Raw genomic sequence first — 15282 nt, forward strand, 5'->3', positions numbered from 1 at the left:
ACACCCCCTGAACCAGGGTACTCAGGAGCCTTTTCCTCCAGAACCTCACAGCTGCTGGGTGCACTTCTTCCCACACTCGAGCACCGCGCCTCCCTCCCAGCCGCAGCCACCCCGCTCTCCACACAGCTGGTTTCTTCCCTCATTCCCTTGTATCGTTCAGGTGCATGCCCATCTTTCAGGCGGGCATGAGCTTTGATTCCCTTGGGTTCCCAGATGTAGCTTGAGTGAGCAGATGCTCATAGAATGTTCCTGTCCACCCCCACCTGCTGCAGGGGCCTCACGATCTGCCCCCGATCCTCCCCCGATCTATTTTCTCCACCGGAGCCTGAATGCTCTTTTCATAACACACACTGCATCATTTTAGCCCCCTCTGCTGAAAACCTTTCAAAGGCTTCCCGTGACTCATGGGAGGAGACACAATTCCTGATGTGGCCGCCAAGCCTCCCGTCTGCCCATGGGGCCTGTTTGGGCCTCACACGCCCTAGTCTTGGTAGTTTCCCAAAGACTCTCTGGTCTCCTTCCCCCTCTGCAACCCCATTCCCCTTTGCCTAGTTAGCGATCACGATTTTTGCTTCTCCGATTCCCACTGGTGGAATCTGAGCCTGCTGGCACAGGATTCCGGACCTTGTAGTTCCCAGGCCCCAGCCCTGGCTGCTTGCCTATAAAGAGCCCGGATATTCATCACACCCGTGGCTGTCGCTCAGGGGTTAACACTTCAGTTCAGGACTGCTTAGCAACATCTGCCAACCCAATTAACTACCTTCACCTGTCCCAAGTCTTCCAGCTTTGTCTTTTCTCCCCTGAAATATATATTAAAACTCATTTTCAGCAGAGTGGTTCCTGTACATTTTGATTAACACACAATCTCTTCTCTGCTTCTTGTGAAAATTTGTCAGGGTCTGTCTTAGCGGGCTCTTCCGGAGGGCTGGAAGCTCAGAATTCCACAACCTCTGGCCTCCTCCCTCCCATGCTGGGGAGCACGGCTCACGGCTGACATTGCGGTGATCAAACATCATCCTCAACTCCGGCCTGCCCCTTTCCTTCCTCCTCACAACCCTTTTGTTGGTAGCTCTAGGATTCATTCTTTGCACGAAATCCATGCATTTTCCCTTGACCTGGTTTTTGCTTGTGCCTCATCCATCCACCCACTCTCTATTGTGGGCTTGTTTGATTGGCAAGTTTTCCATTTTAAAGACGCCTCGTTCTCCCACGTAAAAAAAAGGTGTCTCCGCATCTGACAACTCCGGGAAGACTTACCAAGCTCCTCCCAACTACCTGGCTCTCCGGGTCCGTCTGATCAGCCCTTCCCTCCCTGCTGGTGTGGCCCTTTCCGATAAAACTCGCTTCTGGGAAATGTCTTTACTTTTTGAGGCAATTTTTAATTTGGCCTTTACCCCAGCATTTTATCATGACTCTTTTTCTAAATCAAGACACCGTATGATGAAGTTTGGGAAGCATTTCCTCACCAGGAAGTTAAAAAATAAAACCGCGAGGCAGCATCTGCTTCGATAGTTTTATTGGAACACGACGGTAACACAAACATGGATTTGGGGTCCCACCGCAGATGTTCCTCCTCCGGGCAGCATGCACCCCACTTCTGCAGCCAGCAGAGGCTCCAGGAGGCCTGCAGAAGGCGGAGGCAGCCCAGAGACAGACGTGGAGGGGCGGGTGGTGCGTCGGCCCCTCGGGCCAGAGCTCCGACCAGCTGAGTCTGTGAACAGCCAGACTGGTTTGTTTTCACTCGAGGTCATGTGGCCACGACTGGGAGACCTGCCTGCCTCAGACTCCTGGGAAAACTTCCAAGGAGGGGGTTCTGGGGATTCCAGAAGGAATTCAGCCAAGAGACTAAGCACCTCTGGGGGTCACCAGGGCAAATCATGCCTTTAGGTTTATTGGCAGATACACGGCTGAAAGCATCTGTTTTATCCACTCTGCACTCTCTGTTCTCTGCTCATTCATCCAACACACATTTATTAGGCGCCTACCATGAGACAAACTCTCCTGCCAGGGTTAGACAGACAACGGGCACCAGAAACAGATAGGACCCACAGCCTCGTGAGGAGGACAGACAGACAGTGTTCAAGGAATCACACAAACAGCCGTGCCAGTGCCTTCCAAGGAGAGCTCTGAGGGGTGTGGCAGGGGCCTGGCCTGGTGCGAAGGGCCAAGGAAGACTTCCTCAAGGAAATGACATCTCGGGGCACTAAAATGGGCAGGAGGAGCCTTTTGTCGTGGAAACAGCTTTGAGCGTGGAATGGGCAAAGCGAGTTAATCAAACTAAAAGGAAAAGAACAGCAGGGCCAGAGTGAAGTTGTAGAGGAGGCCTGGTGCAGGGGGAGGCTGGAGAGGGCCCAGCAGGGTCCAAGCACGCAGGGCCTGAGGGCTGGGCTGAAGATGATTTTATCCAGCTGTGTGGCATGACCTGGATTGTATCTGGCATGGCTCACTCTGGCTGTCGGGTGGAGGGTGGACTGGGTGGGGGCGAGAGTGCTAAGAGGTGTTCCAACTGTCCTGATGGAGACGGTGGTGGTCAGATGGAGTGACACAGAGTAGATGGGGAGAAGCCAGCAGATGGTGGAGCCAGGGCTCCACGAGGACCGAGGCAAAGGGAGGTGGCAAGGTGGACCCTCAGCCTGTGAAGCCCGGGCAGGCTTAGGTCTGAGAAAGGGACCTGGGGAGCAGGGCAGGTGCAGGGGGAAGGCAGGCACGCAGCTGCAGACACGCTGAGGGAGAGCGCCTCTGAAACTCCCAGGTGGAGGTGTTGCGGAGGCGGCAGTGGGTCTCAAGCTCCTGGAAGGAGCCAAGCCTGCAGTTATAAATCTGTGAGGGATTTCGTAACCGAACCTCGTGCCTTGTAACTGGAGCTGTGGGTGCAGACAAGGTCACAGGGGGACAGATGCTGAGTGAGAAGAGAGGACTCCGGACTGAGCCTGAGGAACAGCCACATCTGATGGCAGGTAGAGGACAATGAGTTGCAAAGGGGACAGAAAAGGGAGGTCAGGGATGTTAGGGAGGGGGAAGACCATGAGGCATCTTGGAAACCAAGGAAGATTGAGTGTCAGGGGCCAGCCAGGAGATGCCACTGAGAAGCCCTGGGGGCAGATGTCCCTCCACAGCCCCCTCTCTCTGGGGCTGGCACTATCCTGTCTCTTTGAGACACTTTATGGATCCTGTGAATAGGAACAGGGGGCCTACCCTCTTGGACGGGAGAATCAAAAGCTGCTTAGAGTGGTCAGGAGACGTGCCCAAGGTCATACGGCCACCAGAGAGAGCTGGGGACCAACTCCATTCACAACCATTACAGTCCCTCAAGCTCCATTCCTCCCTCCATGAAGCCTGGCTGCAGACACTCTCCCCAGCAAGTCCACCACACACCACTTGTTGATGACAAGCACCAGAGAGGGTCATACTCTAGCAGGAAGGGACCCCCACGGCCTGGGGGTCTAAGCCTTGCTAGGAGGAAGGTGGCTGAGTCAAGGAAATATTTGCCCTCTCTCCTGAGAGGCGGTGTAGTGCAGTGTCAGTGGTGTGGGTTTGAGGCCTGGCTTTTCACCCGTCCTCTCATTCATTCACCCATCCAACAAATATTTTTGCATGCCTCCTATGTGCTAGGCACACTTTCTAGGTGCTGAGTGGCCTTGAGTAGGTCCCTTACTTCTCTGAGCCTCAGTTTCCATCTCTGTAAAGCTGGGGTGGTGGTTCTTGCTGTAAACTCATGTTGCTGTAAGGGTTACAAGAATTCATGCCAGGGAAGCACCTGGTACACAGTAGGCGCTCATGAAAAGCTATTTCCTTCCTGTCTCTATCTTTACCCTTCCTTTCCTTCATCCTGCAGAACCCAAGAGGGAGTGAGAGACCAAAGCTTTCTTGCAATACCCTCTGCCTTGCTCAGAGGACATGCACGTTCCTACACATACGCACCCATGCACACACAGGTGCATGCATCCCCGTCTGTCCAACCGTCTCTGCTCGTGACTCCCAGGGCCAGCACCAACATGGGCTTTGAACCCATGGGATTCACCCACTCGGGCCCAGAGGAGTCTTGTGTGCCTGTCTGGGAATGCTGAGCACAGAATAGGCTGTTCCGCCCTAGGCCTGAGGACCCCACACCCAACTGTGTGTTCCGGGAGCCCCCAGACTCAGTCCAGGGTGAGTCCTTGGTGGCTTTGGAGACTGGGTCCTTAGGAGCTCCAGGAGTCACATCTTGGGGACCAGGAGCAGTATCTTCAGTGTCCTGGGGCTAGGTCTAGACAGCCTCAGAGGGCAGCGTCCTCACCGCTTTCTGGGGAGGTCTCTTCTGTGGCTCCTCAGACAGTGGCTCCCCCGATGGCTCCTCCGAGGGGCCTCCCATGTGTCTCTGAAGGAACCTGAGCCCCCACAGGCTCTTGCAGCAGCTCAGGAGGTTGCTGGAGCACGTAGTGCAGGACAGTGCTGGCTTCCTGAGGAGACACAAGCACATGCCAGGCTGAGGTGGCCGCAGAGCAAGGCGGGGCAGCCCAGGTTTAGCCTCTTGATTTTGCTTCTACTAAGTCAGGGCCTGGGAAGGGTGGGATGGGGTGGGGGGAGGGGAGCCGCCCTTTGCCACCCAGAGCAGCCTATAGGCAACAAGGACTTCTTCCCTCAACCCACAAGAAGGAGTATTCAGGAGACTTGCTGTCAAATCCCAGCTCTGCTTCTAACATGTTGTATGCCTGTGGTCAATTTACTTAGTGTCTCTGGACTTCAGATGAAGATAAAAATATCCAATTCAGGATTTTTGTTTTGTTTTTGTGTTTGTGTTTCTTGAGACAGGGTCTTGTTCTGTTGCCCAGGCTGGAGTGCAGTGGTGTGATCATAGCTCACTGCAACATCAAACTCCTGGGCTCAAGGGATCCTCCCGCCTCAGCCTCCCGAGTAGCAGACATTATAGGTGAGTGCCACTGTGCCTGGCTAGTTTTTATAAATTGCCTTTTTGGCCGGGCGCGGTGGCTCATGCCTGTAATCCCAGCACTTTGGGAGGCCGAGATGGGCGGATCACGAGGTCAGGAGATCGAGACCATCCTGGCTAACACGGTGAAACCTCGTCTCTACTAAAAATACTAAAAATTAGCCAGGCGCAGTGGTGGGCACCTATAGTCCCAGCTACTTGGGAGGCTGAGGCAGTAGAATGGCGTGAACCTGAGAGGCAGAGCTTGCAGTGAGCCCAGATCGTGCCACCGCACTCTAGCCTGGGTGACAGAGTAAAACTCTGTCTCAAAAAAAAAAAAAAAAGCCTTTTTTATAGAGGTGGGTTGTCACTCTGTTTCCTGGGCTGGTCTTGAACTCCTGGGTTCAAGTGATCCTCCTGCCTTGGCCTCCCAAAGTGCTGGGATGACAGGCGTGAGCCACTGCACCCAGCCCTCACTTTTCCTACTCCTGAAAGAATTCAGTGTTACAGAATACACATAAAAGTAAGCACACATAGGCTGCCTGGCAGTAGGAGCCCCGTCAAAGTGTGCCAGTTCCGAATCTTGGTGAGATGATTCCTGAGCATCTGCAGCATGCCCCGAGTTGGGGAAGAAGTTTGGGAGAAGTCTGAGTTGCTCCATCTGGCATTCAGATCAGCTGTGAACACCTCGGCCACCAAGGGAATCAAACGTACTCCTCCTTCTCCCTTCCACACAGAGGGAAAGGAACACTCGTGCCTTTAGTGTCCATCTGATGATAGCTGTGGGTTTGGAGGCCTGACTTTGTAAGGCTTTGTGAACAAAGACATAGCTGACATCTGCGCTTCCTTCCATGTGAGGGCATGTGCCAGCCAGGCCATTGCAGAAGGTCTGGGTGTGGCCCTTTCTCCCTGAACACCCCACCTGCACCTGGGCCTCAAGGTCATCCCTCTGGCATTTCAGAGCCTGCGGGCGTCCTTTACCGTGTTAGCAGTGTACATATTTGACCAAGCAGGCAGGTATTTGCCCTTGCATTAACATTCCAGATGCAGCCTGTGGCTCTGAGAAGGCAACTCTCATTGCACTCAGTGAAATTATCAAAGAACAGCTAGCTCTAGGCTAGGAAATAACCACCTCCCTTCTTCTAAAGGGCCTAAAAATCACTTAAAATAATGCTATTTTGGAAATACCACATGTTCATAGTAACAAATTCAGACCATAAAGATGAACTAAAATGAAAATAAACATCTCAAGTCTTCCTCTATTCAGTCATATCTCTTTGTTACATGTCAATTCACTCATTAAATATTTTTAAACGAAATGCATTAAGCATCCAAAGAGATGCTATATAAAACACATATACATGGCTTAAGGAATATTGAAAAGATTACCAGTGGAACCACCTGTCAGATTAGGAAACTGAACTTTACCAGCCCCTGATTTGTTTCAGCAAATATTTCTGTATCCCTAAACAATCTATTGTGTTGTTCTGCCTGTATTTCACTTGTATATACATAAAATCGTGTTTTATGATCTTTTCTCTGTAGCTAACCTTTTGTTATCGTTTGACATTATATTTTTGATAGGTATAGCTGTAGCTCATTTTCACCGTTGTAAAGTATTTCAGGGCCAGGCACAGTGGTTCATGCCTGTAATCCTAGCACTTTGGGAGGCCAAGGCAGGTAGATCGCTTGAGCTCAGGAGTTCGAGACCAGACTGGGCAACATGACAAAACCTGGGAAACATGGTGAAACCCTGTCTCTAAAAAAACATACAAAAATTAGCTGGGCCTGGTGGCATGCACCTGTAGTCCCAGCTACCTGGGAGGCTGAAGCAGGAGGATTGCTTGAACCTGGGAGGCTGAGGCTCCAGTGAGCTGAGATTGTGCCACTGCACTTCAGCCTGGGGGACAAAGTGAGACCCCGTCTTAAAAAAAAAAAGTCTACTCTGGGGGGTAGGTGGTACTGTGGGGGGGGGGGATAGGTGGTCCTGTGTATGGGGGGGTAGGTAGTCCTGCTCCATAAGGAGCAGTTAAAAACCAACAAACAAAACAAAAGATTGGGCATAAGTTGGTAACTGTTTACATCTGTGTGATGGGTTCAGGGAGCCTTACTATGTATATGTTTGAAATGTGCTGTAATTTTTTTTTTTTTTTTTTTTTTTTTTTTGAGATGGAGTCTCGCTGTGTCGCCCAGGCTGGAGTGCAGTGGCCGGATCTCAGCTCACTGCAAGCTCTGCCTCCCGGGTTTTTACGCCATTCTCCTGCCTCAGCCTCCCGAGTGGCCGGGACTACAGGCGCCCACCACCTCGCCCGGCTAGTTTTTTGTATTTTTTAGTAGAGACGGGGTTTCACCGTGTTAGCCAGGATGGTCTCGAACTCCTGACCTCGTGATCCGCCCGTCTCGGCCTCCCAAAGTGCTGGGATTACAGGCTTGAGCCACCGCGCCCGGCCAATGTGCTGTAATTTTTTAAAAATGGTATTTCATCGTATGAATAGACTTCAATTTATTTATGCATTTATCTGTTAAAGGACATCTGGATTGTTTCCAGTTTTTTACCATTACAAGAAATGCTGCTCGGGACTTCACTGAACCTGTCCCTGGTGCATAGGTATTTGAGTGCTAGCTGAATTCTCTATCCTTTTCCACTAGTCTATTTGTCTATTCTTGCAGCATTACCACCAAGGACTTAATTGCTATATCTTATTTTTTTCCTCTTTAGAAAAGACTTGGCTATTCCTGACCCTATTCTCAACCGTACAGATTTTAGAATCGGCTTGTCCATTTCTATGAGAACACTGTTTGGATTAATGGGAATTGTTCTGAACATACAGATTAATTTGGCAAGGAGAAACATCTTTGTAAAATTGAGTCTTTTCCTGCAGAATCTATGAGTCATTTGAATTAATGTTAGGGTATAACAAGGGTATTGCACATAAGATCAGTATACAAAATTCAGTTGCATATATGCAGTCCAATTCTCTATGTATCAGAAATAGGTAGCAAGACCACTTATAACAACCACCAAAATCACAAGGCACCCAGGTACTCATCTAACAAAAGACATACCAGGTTTTTAGGAAGAAAAGTATGTAGTCATTGAAAGATTTATTTAGCTCTTCTTCAATGTCTAATTTTCTGATTGTTCTTATAAGTGGTAGTTTTCAAAAGTTGACAATGTACGTTGATTTTGTGCCTGGCAATGCTGCTTAGCTTTCTTATTCATGACAACAATTTGTAGATACTTTCTGGTTTTTGTATAGAGGATGGTTATTAGCTGTGAATAATAATAGTTTTGTTTTTTCCCCCTTCTTATTTTTTAAATTTATTTTTCTTGTCTTACTGGACTGATCTCTGGTAATATGTTGAATAGAAGTGTGATGGCCATCTCTGCTCCCTATTTTAGAAGTAGTTTATTAGTATTTCCTCAGGTTAAGGAAGTTTCCTTCTGTTCAGAATGTGCTCAGATATTTTGTTTTGTGTTTCAAATCGTGAATAAATGCTTAAACTTACCCAGTGTTTTTTTTTTTCTGCTTCTATTGATATAATATTCACAAAGACTTTTTTTCTTCTTTAATTTGTTGATGAGCGGAATTACATTAGTAACATTTCTAATATTAAAGCAACCTCTGTTTCTGTATAAATCTAACTTGGTCGTGAGGAATTATATTTTTCTTTAAAAATATTGCACTATTATGTTTTCTAATGCTCTGAAATTTTTGTTAACTATGTTCATGTTTCTGATTAGCTTGTAATTTCCTTTTTCATACTTATTTTTTAATCTGTTCTCATAAAATAAATAGGAGAGTTTCTCTTTTTTTCTCTCCTCCGAGAGAGTTTGTACAGGACTGCACAGTGATCTCTTTTCTTTGAGTGTCTGGTAGAACTCATTTGCAAAACCAAATACTATTGGTGTTTTATTCATATCATGTATTTATTTTTAAAATATGGAATTCTCATGAATTTGCATGTCATACTTGCACAGGAACCATGCTAATCTTTTCTGTATGCCCCCAATTTTAGTATATGAGCTGCCAAAATGAGCCTGTCATTTTATTTATTTTTAATGGTTATAGGACCATTCAGGTTTTCTATTTCTTCCCAAGTCAGTTTTGGCAAGTTCTGTTTACTTATTCACTTCGCCTTAGTTTTTTCTTGTTTTGGGCATAAAATTGATCATAATGTTCTTATTATCTTTTTTGATCTCTGCAACATCTATATTAATATCTCCCCGTTATTATTCATAGTCTTTACTTATGTTGTTTATTCTGTTATCTTAACAAATTTTGCCAGAACTTTTCAAAGTACTAAAGTTTGGTTTTGCTGCTCTTCTCCTTATTAAATCTTTGTCTTCTGTTTCATTAATTTCTTCCTTTGTCTCTACTGTTTCCTTTCTTTAATTATCTTTGAGTTTATTTTGTTTTCTTTTTAACTTCCTAAATTGGCTGTTTAAATCATTACATTTCAAATTTGCTTTTAAAAATATGAGCCATTAAGGCCATATATTTCCTTTTGAGTGGCGTTTTAGTGGCATCCTATAAGCTTTGATGTACAGTATTTTCATTGTCGTTTACTTTAAAATGTTTTCTAATATCCATAATTATTTTTTCTTCATCCCATGATCTATTAAAAATGTTTACAACTATGTAAGAGTTTTGTTATTATTTAATTTTGTTGTAGTCAGATAATTATTCTGTATGAAGCATATTCAAGGCCTTGAAACATGCTGATACATACTTCTTAGCCTAATACATGGTCAGCTTTTTAAATGTTCCATATGTGCTTGAGAGGAGTATGTACTCTCTAGTTGTTAGACACAGTGTTCTAAGCGTTTTGTGTTTCCCAAATATTAATTACTATTTTATCATAGCTTAATCTGTAAATTTTGATAGAGGTATATTATACATTTTCTGCTCTAACGATTATTTATCAATTTTTCTTTGTAGTTCTGTCAACTTTACATATTTTTAAAGCAGGGTTATTTGGTACATACAAATGTAAAATGTATCTTTCTGGTGAACTGAACTGTTTATCAAAATATGGTGACCATATTTATCTTTAAAGATGGTATACTTTGGCTGGGCGTGGTGGCTCATGGCTGTAATCCCAGCACTTTGGGAGGCTGAGGCGGGCGGATCTGAGGTCAGGAGATAGAGACAATCTTGGCTAACAAGGTAAAACCCTGTCTCTACTAAAAAAAAAAAAAAAAAAAAATTAGCCAGTTGTGGTGGCAGGTGCCATCTACTCAGGAAGCTGAGGCAGGAGAATGACATGAACTCAGGAGGCGGAGCTTACAGTGAGCCGAGATCCCACCACTGCACTCCAGGCTGGGCAACAGAGTGAGACTCCATCTCAAAAAAAAAAAAAAAAAAAAAGTTGGTATACTTTTGCTTATAGCTACTCAGATTTCTTTCAGTTAGTATTTGCTGGGTACATCTTTTTTTCCTTCCTATGCTTTCAAAAATTATGTTCTTAACATTTTAAGTCTCTTGTAAAAACATTTGTTTGGATTTAAAAAACCAAGCCTGACAATCTTTGTATTTTTTTAATTGGCCAATTTATTCCATTTATATTCACTGTAATTACTGATTTATTTTCATTCATTTCTTCCATCTGTTTTTCTGCTTTACATTTGTCCCATTTTTTTTCTAAATTTTCCCCCCTCTCTTTTCTTGTTTTAAGTTGATTTCTTTTTCTCATTCTCTTTCCTCCATACCATATGGAATCTCTACCTTCTGTTTTTTAAGTGATTATCCGAGGCATTTTGACATGCATATTTAGCTTTAAAAAGCCCAGTGGCAGGAGTCTGTCTCTCTCTTACTTGACTTGCCCCCCATGCTGTGCATAAGCTGGGATGAAACACCAAACTGGGATTCCCATGCTGTGTAGACTCTAGTATAGATTACTTTTAATGGTAAAATCTGCAATTACTTTTGCACCAACCTACCACTTGCAAAGATTCTAGTAGGTTTAATCTTCTTCAGCCCCCTTCACGGTCCCATGGCCCCTCTTTGCCCTGAGCCAGAACACTGGAAGCTAGTGGATGCTAATGGGGTTATAGGTGTGTATAACACGGCGTCTGCTGAACAGTAAGTGTTTGTGATAAACACCTCGTTTTCACATTTCCATCCTCCATTCCCCTTCTCATGCTAACAGCACCTTGATTCTTCTTTGGAATTCGACCTTCCCCACTTTTTGTCCTTGTAGATTAGGTGGAGTTGACCTATTTCCCTTTGCCCTGGCTTCAGGGTTGGGTACGTGACAGTTGGTTTCGGGGATAGACATATGACCCAATCCAGCTGATGAAACTGAAGCCTGGAGCTTTTTGTTGGAATAGTAGGAAAGGGATATACTTTTCCACTGGGTCTGCAAAGATGTTAAGATAGAAGCTTGCACCCACTGGTGGCTCTATGGGAAGACTCCACCTGAGGAGGAAGTCAACACAGTGGAAAGCTGAGTTGAAAGTTGGAGAAAGACAAATTCCTGAGGACATTTGAGCCCTTGGGTCCAGCCACGCTTGAAGCTACTCTTAGTCTCTTCAGTTCTATGAGTCAGTTACCTATCTCCCAAACTCCATCCTCTTGTAACTGGGTTTCTGCTACTTGCAGTTAAGAGGGTTCAGACTAATCACATTCCTAAATAAATGTCATTTGAATCTGAATCTCGTGTTTTTACATGGACAGTGTTATAATATGTTCAGCCACCAGGGGACAGGACCTGGTTTCAGAGCTACTGGGCGTGGGTAGCTTTGCTCAGCCCCGCTCTGAGCCTCGATTTTCTCATCTGTGAAATGAGTTAATAATAGCAGCCTCACAAGGCTAATGTGAGGACAATGGATGATGAATGCCAGTGCCCCTTCCCATTTCCCTCCACTGCTTATCATACAAATGATCAGACAGAACCACCATCTGTATGTGTTACCCTGCTATTTCTTGCATCTGTGCCTTTGCACAGATTTTGTTATTCACACTGCTTTAAATTCCTGCATTTTCTTCTTTGCTGGTCAATTTATCCTGTGTCTTTACTTTTTTTTTTTTTTTTTTTTTTTTTTTTTTTTTTTTTTTTGAGACAGAGTCTTGCTTTGTCGCCCAGGCTGGAGTGCAGTGGCACGACCTCAGGTCACTGCAACCTTCACCTCCTGGGTTCAAGCAATTGTCCTCCCTCAGCCTCCTGAGTTTACAGCCTCCTGAGTTTACAGGTTTAATCCCCTCCTGGGATTACAGGTGCATGCCACCATGTCCAGCTGATTTTTTTTTGTTATTTTTAGTAGAGACAGGGTTTCACCATGTTGGTCAGGCTGGTCTCAAACTGACCTCGTGATCTGTCTGCCTCTGCCTCCCAAAGTGCTGGGATTACAGGTGTGAGCCACCATGCCTGGCCAATGTCTCCTGTTTCAATACTCTGTTCAGTATCATCTCCTCTAGGCAGCTGTCTCTGAGGTCTCCCAGAATTACTGGTTCCCTCCTGGCTCCTGCAGCCCCTTTGCCGAGGCACTTATGTCCCTGGGTTAGGTGTCAGCTTACTTGTCTGTCTCCTGGACTAAACAGGAATGTCATAAAGGCAGGCATTGGATCTTTCATCATCTACCTTGTCCAAGTTTATAGTAGGTGTTCATGTGTGTTAACGAATGAATGAGAACCCCAATAAATCTCTGTTTGGATAGTGATTCTCCTGTCTTCTGACTTCCCAATTTCACAGATGGTCAGAAGCAGTTGAGCTTCTCCCCGGCTGTTTCCAGTAGCCGGTACCCACTTTCTGGCTTCATTTCACCATCTACCTTCTCACCACCAGCCTGTAAGAGTCTTGTGGGCAGGAGCACCGGAGGGAGATAGTGAGGGAGGTTTACCACTTCAACAAACATCTGAGCAGCAACTGCGTGCTAGGAGTGAATGGGAGGAGGTGTGAGATTCGGAACCAGGAGTCCTGCATTCTGTCTGAGCCTTCCTCATCCACCGCTGCTGGGTCTCAGACAACTCCATCCCTCTCTGTTCCTCAGTCCCTCTCCACATTTGTACAACAGGAGCAGTCCTGAAGAGGAGGCTGTGAAAGCCATGAGATGAGATGGGAGAAGTGGAATGTTTTGAAATTTCAGGGAATCCTTCTCTTTCTCCGCCTTTGTAAATGTTTTGTCCCTGAGGGTCCCTAAAAACTGACAGTAGCTCACGCCTGGAATCCCAGCACTTTGGGAGGCTGAGGTGGGTGGATCACGAGGCCAGGAGATCAGATCGAGACCATCCTGGCTAACACAGTGAAACTCCGTCTCTACTAAAAATACAAAAAATTAGCCGGGCGTGGTGGTGGGCGCCTGCAGTCCCAGCTACTCGGGAGGCTGAGGCAGGAGAATGGCGTGAACCCGGGAGGCAGAGCTTGCAGTGAGCCGAGATCGCGCCACTGCACTCCAGCCTGGGAGACAGAGAGAGACTCTGTCTCAAATAAAAAAAACAAAGCACAAACAAACAAACAAACAAACAAAAACCTGACAGTAGAGGGACTGTGTGCTGAGGCTGTGGGCTGATCCTGTACTGAACAACACACGGAAACCCCAGACTGAGAGGGTCAGTTTCATCCTGGGAACTGGGTCACCAGGACGTCACTCCTTTAAGAGGAAATGGAAGTGCAGGAGGTTGGGGAGAAGAGGGGTTGGCTCCTATCCTTGGGGCCAGCCACAACCCACCTCCCGAGAGATCTTTCTTACTGCCTTAGGCTTTTGCAAAAATTGGGGGGGACCCTTTTCTCTAGACCATACCTATTTTTTGGTTGTTTTAAAATATGCCGTGGTGGAAATTTCAGGACACAAAGTCACCTGGAGACCAATCACGGTGTTCTTTTCATTCCCCCTTGTTTTCTGCCACAAATCAACATTACCCAATATGCCCAAATGCCCACACTGCAGCCCTCTGCTCATGAAAGGAATTCTTTTCTCAAGGCCTTCTCCTGGTTTTCTGGAAGTAAGCACAGAGGGTTTGCCCACCCTCAGGGTCTGCTTTGAAGAAGTGGAGACTAAGGGGCGGTGGGAACGGCAGGGATCCCCCTTTAAGGCAGGGCTCACTTCTTCCTGCGTTAACAGGCAGCATGAGCAGGCCGCTGAGCAGGCCGGGGAGACTCCCAGCAAGAGCTTTGCAAACATCCTGGGTTTGCTTTTGCACCCAGTAAGGTGAAATGAACCCTGTGGGACTTACTTGAGATCAACAGTTGTCAGTCACAGGCCTTAACCCCTTTTTAATATCTTCCATGATAAAGGGAAAGTGAAGGTCTGGGAGCTTTAGGCCCACAAAGGGAATTGTGATGAGGGAGCTCCTGGGACCCCTATCCCTGAACACTCCTGAGCTACAGCCTCGGACCTGACCTGGAGGCTGCCAGAGGGAGGGGTTGGCTGTGACTCTAGCAGGATCCCTGAATTTGCTGGTGAATGAATAAATGCCTGGCAAGAAGTAGCATTTACTGAGTGTTCCCGTTCTGAGGCCTGAGCTAGGTGTTTTGCATCTTTTTTCTGTTTAACTTTCTCAATGGTATGATAAAGCGAGAACAGGTGTGTGCATTTAACAGACCATGAACGTGAGGCTCCACATAAGTAAGAGCTGCCCCAGGTCACGCAGTAGCAACGCTCAAATCTGAACCCAGGGCTAGCTGACTTCAAAGCACGCTTCCCTCCCAAGTTGACATGTTGCTTCCTGTGGGGCGGGCTAAATGGATCAGGCAGAATGGTACAGAGGGATAATACGAGGGACACGGAGATGATCTAGGCAGGGCTGCTGGTCTCCAGCAACTCAAGGGTGAGAAAACGTTTGGGTTAATTGCTGCAGTGTAAAAACAGAACTGCCTGTGTGATAACAGGAGCCTGTAAGCGAGCGTCTGCAGGTAGGTGTGCCAGTGTACGCACAGGTGTAAACTACACACAAGGGCAGGTCTGCTTGCACACAAGAGCGTGTGTGTGCTCCAGTGCCTGAGTGTGCATGGGTGTGTTGCCCGTGAGTGTGAGTGGGCGTGCACCAGCAAGACTGTGTGGCACTAAAGCCATTTCTGGCTCTGGAGTTCACGGGAGGCTACATGGAGCAGGTGGCGTTTGAGTTGGGCCTGTTGCCATGAGGGGTGTTTGGGAAGGTGGGTAAGGCTCTTCAGGCAGACAGCAGCCTGAGCTCTGGGGTATTCTCTGAGAACAGGGAATGGCCTATCTCAGCCGAAGAGGAAGAAGCATGGGGCGGAAGAAGATGAGAAGGGCAGAAGGGATTCTGTAGTCGGAGCATGAAGGTCTTGATTGAGGAATTTGTGTGTGATCTGGCAGGCACTGGGGAGCCACTGAAGGCTGTAGAGCAGGGAGAGTGTTGTGAATTGAACAATGACTGGACTCAGTCTGTGACCGGGATGGCCCTTCTTCAAAT

General features: G+C 46.9%; 1 protein-coding gene and 1 non-coding gene across 3 annotated transcripts in view; both read right to left on the reverse strand.

Moving 5' to 3' along the window:
• Positions 1 to 1499: 1499 nt before the first annotated feature.
• LOC105480920 (histamine receptor H2) overlaps positions 1500 to 15282 on the reverse strand; it is a 53183-nt gene continuing 39400 nt past the window's right edge. For both annotated transcript variants that reach the window (XR_986672.2, XM_011740117.2), the window contains one exon: positions 1500 to 4439. Coding sequence is in view for 1 of the 2 variants with exons in the window: in XM_011740117.2 (XP_011738419.1) it covers positions 4247 to 4439 (193 nt within the window). In the remaining variant the exon portion in view is untranslated. The remainder of the gene's footprint in view (positions 4440 to 15282) is intronic.
• Positions 8844 to 8950, reverse strand: LOC112426514 (U6 spliceosomal RNA). Its single transcript, XR_003017865.2, has one exon. It is a non-coding gene; the product is annotated as a U6 spliceosomal RNA (small nuclear RNA).

This window comes from Macaca nemestrina, chromosome 6, assembly GCF_043159975.1.
Source record: "Macaca nemestrina isolate mMacNem1 chromosome 6, mMacNem.hap1, whole genome shotgun sequence".
Classification (NCBI taxonomy): Eukaryota; Metazoa; Chordata; class Mammalia; order Primates; family Cercopithecidae; genus Macaca; species Macaca nemestrina.